Raw genomic sequence first — 2,964 nt, 5'->3', positions numbered from 1 at the left:
GAGGAGAGAAGGCAACGGAAAAGGCGCGCCAACCACAAGAAATCACTACTACACAACATGTGATCGGACGCAATGGCCGGCTTCTAGATTCCCCGGCGGAGGCGGTTACGCGCGAGGCACGGCAGAGCACACACTTGTCGGGCCTCCCATGCATGGCCGTGTGGTGGGATGCACTCCTGTACGCTACAAAGCTTTCTCTTCCCTCCCGGCCTCCTCCACACTTTCCAAACCCTACGCACCACCATTATATTGATCGATCTATGCTGCTGCTGGTCGCAACCGCACCGCAGCTTCACGGGCCGCCCTCTCCCAAAAATCGAGCACCAGAGTGTTTCAATTCCTTCTCCATATATTGTTGGTGTTAGTTTCCTGCTTTCCCTAGTCCCTCGCAATCAACAGATACCTCATGGACGATCAGGAGAACGAGCACGAGAAGCATGCTGATGCTGGGACTGACGTCGACGAAGAAGAGGAGGACGAAGATGGCCACAAGCGTGTCGTCGTTCTTGGACCCCAAGTCCCCCTCAAGGAACAGCTCGAGCTTGACAAGGTATCTGCATTACATCGCTGTAAACATCTTCCTCTCCTTTTAGACCATTCAGTAAAACAAAAAAGTGATGTTTTTTTTTGTGTAGGATGATGAGAGCCTGAGGAGGTGGAAGGAGCAACTCCTCGGGCAAGTCGACACCGAGCAGCTCGGAGGTGTGATTTCAGCCGCCTCCATCTTCTTCGCTTCTTTTCCTCGTATATATATATTCATAAGTGTTCTAAATAGCGGAAAAACGAGTTTATCCCCAAACTTCAAAAAAGTGCAAATATCGGGATATATCGCGATATAGCTGGATATATCGGGCTAAACGGCGTAACTTTTCGCTGCTAAAAAGTATATATCAGGATATATCGACCGCTATAGCCGGTTATTTAAAACCTTGTTCATACATACAGACTTGGTGGATTTCTGATACAACTAGTCTCGTTGCAGAGACTGCGGAGCCGGAGGTGAAGGTGCTCAACCTGACCATCCTGTCACCGGGGCGGCCAGATCTAGTGCTACCGATCCCGTTCGAGGCCGACGACAAGGGCTATGCGTTTACGCTCAAGGATGGCAGCCTCTATAGCTTCCGTTTCTCCTTCACCGTCTCCAACAACATCGTTTCAGGCCTCAAGTACACCAACACGGTCTGGAAGACTGGAGTCAAAGGTGTGCAAATATGAATATATATGCATCATTACTAATTTATACAGAATGCAACTTGATTGGATCTTCTTGTCCTGGCGCCCATTCAATCTTTCATTATTGAATCTTCAATTTTTGTTTGTGTTTGAATAGACAACTTACTATTGCTCTAGTTCATGGTAGACTAATTAAAACTGCAGTAGGATTTGATCTTTCATGACCTTTCATTAGTACATGAAGACACTTCCTTTTGATGTCGCTGATATTTTTCGCAGTGGAGAACCAGAAAATGATGCTAGGGACATTCAGTCCCCAGCAAGAGCCGTACGTTTACGAGGGTGAAGAAGAGACCACACCTGCTGGCATCTTCGCAAGAGGTTCCTATTCTGCTAAGCTAAAGGTGACTCGATAGTTTTACCGACCTTTTTGTTTCTCATTAATCCTTCGTCATATATTGTCGTTTTGCTTCACCAATCAATAATGCTATGTTTTTTTTTGTCTTGTATATAGTTTTTTGATGATGATGGCAAGTGTTATTTGGAGACGAGTTACTACTTTGAGATTAGAAAAGAGTGGCCAGGGCCAGCAACCTAATGATATGGAGCGGCGGTGTTGGATTCGTTAAATGCATACATGTTAGAACTCTTAGTTAAGACGAGCAGAAGATCTATTATATTCTACTGCTTCAATTCTAGCTAGAGGATGATTGCTTCACATGCATATCGTCATGTTTAACCACCGTACGTATAATTTGTTTCGAGTCCATTATTCTACGCTATTTGCGTATTATTATTGTTAATTCACATTATAGAATCAGTCGTGTATGGAGATTCAAAGATATATTTATATACTTATGAGCTTCTTATTGAACATTTGTCGGTCCTGTATGTGGTCACTTTTGCTATCATTTATATTCAAGAACTTATCACTTCTTACTAGAGATGACCAAACGGGCCGCCCGGCCCGGCTCGAGCCCGACCTGTTTTGGGCCTGGCCCACTAGGCACGGTTAGAAAACTGGGTCGGGTCGTCTAAGCCCACGGGCTCGATTTTCTGTCCGAGCCCGACCCGCAACGTGCCTAAACGGGCCGGCTCATCCCGTTTAGCACGAAAAAAACGGGTCGTATAGCGAGTCGGTAAACACGTTTTAGTGCAAAAAAGCGGGCTTAGAGGTAAACGGGCCGTGCCGGGCTAGCCCACCGTACCTAGTTTCCTGTCCGAGCCCGGCCCGCTTATTCGTGCCGGGCTAGCCCGGGCCCGCATAGAACCGGGCCGTGCCGGGCTCGGATCGAGCCCAAACAACGGGCTTCGTACCGGGCTCACGGGCCTCGTGCTTATTGGTCATCTATATTTCTTACTGTATGAATGCGTTTAATTGACACAGTCGTCAGATCATGGTAATATCTGATTTTTTGACCTACCGTTTTTTTATAAGGAGCAAAACTATTCTTCATGCAAACTTTTATTTAAGGACTACAGTTGTATGTAAAAATTCATGCACCATATCTACCAGAGACAACACTGATTCCACGTTTTCAGAGAGTCCCTGCTTGCTTGTTCGGTTTGTCATAGAACCTCCTAACCTAACTTGGTTCAAATGCGCTTTTCACCATCATGTCGATAAACATACTTTGGAATAAACTAAATCTAGTAGTCTATGGGATGTCCTACGGTGGTACCGACATAATAATCTTTTGACAATCTAAGAGAACCATAAATAAATGTGATCACATACACATCATTGTACTACTAGAGAACGGGGCTTCCGTCCATCAGTAAAATTCACTA

At 45.5% G+C, this 2,964-nt stretch overlaps 1 protein-coding gene across 1 annotated transcript; it reads left to right on the top strand.

Moving 5' to 3' along the window:
- The first annotated feature begins 217 nt into the window (after positions 1-217).
- On the top strand, positions 218-2,092 carry LOC100283410 (rho GDP-dissociation inhibitor 1). Its single transcript, NM_001156311.2, has 5 exons — positions 218-550; positions 636-702; positions 983-1,201; positions 1,453-1,577; positions 1,688-2,092. Exons 1-5 carry the CDS (start codon positions 407-409, stop codon positions 1,769-1,771), a joined length of 639 nt encoding a protein of 212 aa, NP_001149783.2. The 5' UTR covers positions 218-406; the 3' UTR covers positions 1,772-2,092.
- The last annotated feature ends 872 nt before the right edge of the window (positions 2,093-2,964 follow it).

This window comes from Zea mays, chromosome 8 (genome assembly GCF_902167145.1).
Source record: "Zea mays cultivar B73 chromosome 8, Zm-B73-REFERENCE-NAM-5.0, whole genome shotgun sequence".
Lineage (NCBI taxonomy): Eukaryota > Viridiplantae > Streptophyta > Magnoliopsida > Poales > Poaceae > Zea > Zea mays.
The sequence above is the reverse complement of the archived record's forward strand: the minus strand, read 5'-3'. Positions and strand labels throughout refer to the sequence as shown.

Excerpts from the sequence above, each read along its gene's own strand:
- LOC100283410 (NM_001156311.2), top strand. The coding sequence starts at position 407 with ATGGACGATCAGGAGAACGAGCACGAGAAGCATGCTGATGCTGGGACT. Across the intron at positions 551-635 it reads AACAGCTCGAGCTTGACAAG|GATGATGAGAGCCTGAGGAG; the intron begins GTATCTGCATTA and ends TTTTTTGTGTAG. Across the intron at positions 703-982 it reads CGACACCGAGCAGCTCGGAG|AGACTGCGGAGCCGGAGGTG; the intron begins GTGTGATTTCAG and ends GTCTCGTTGCAG.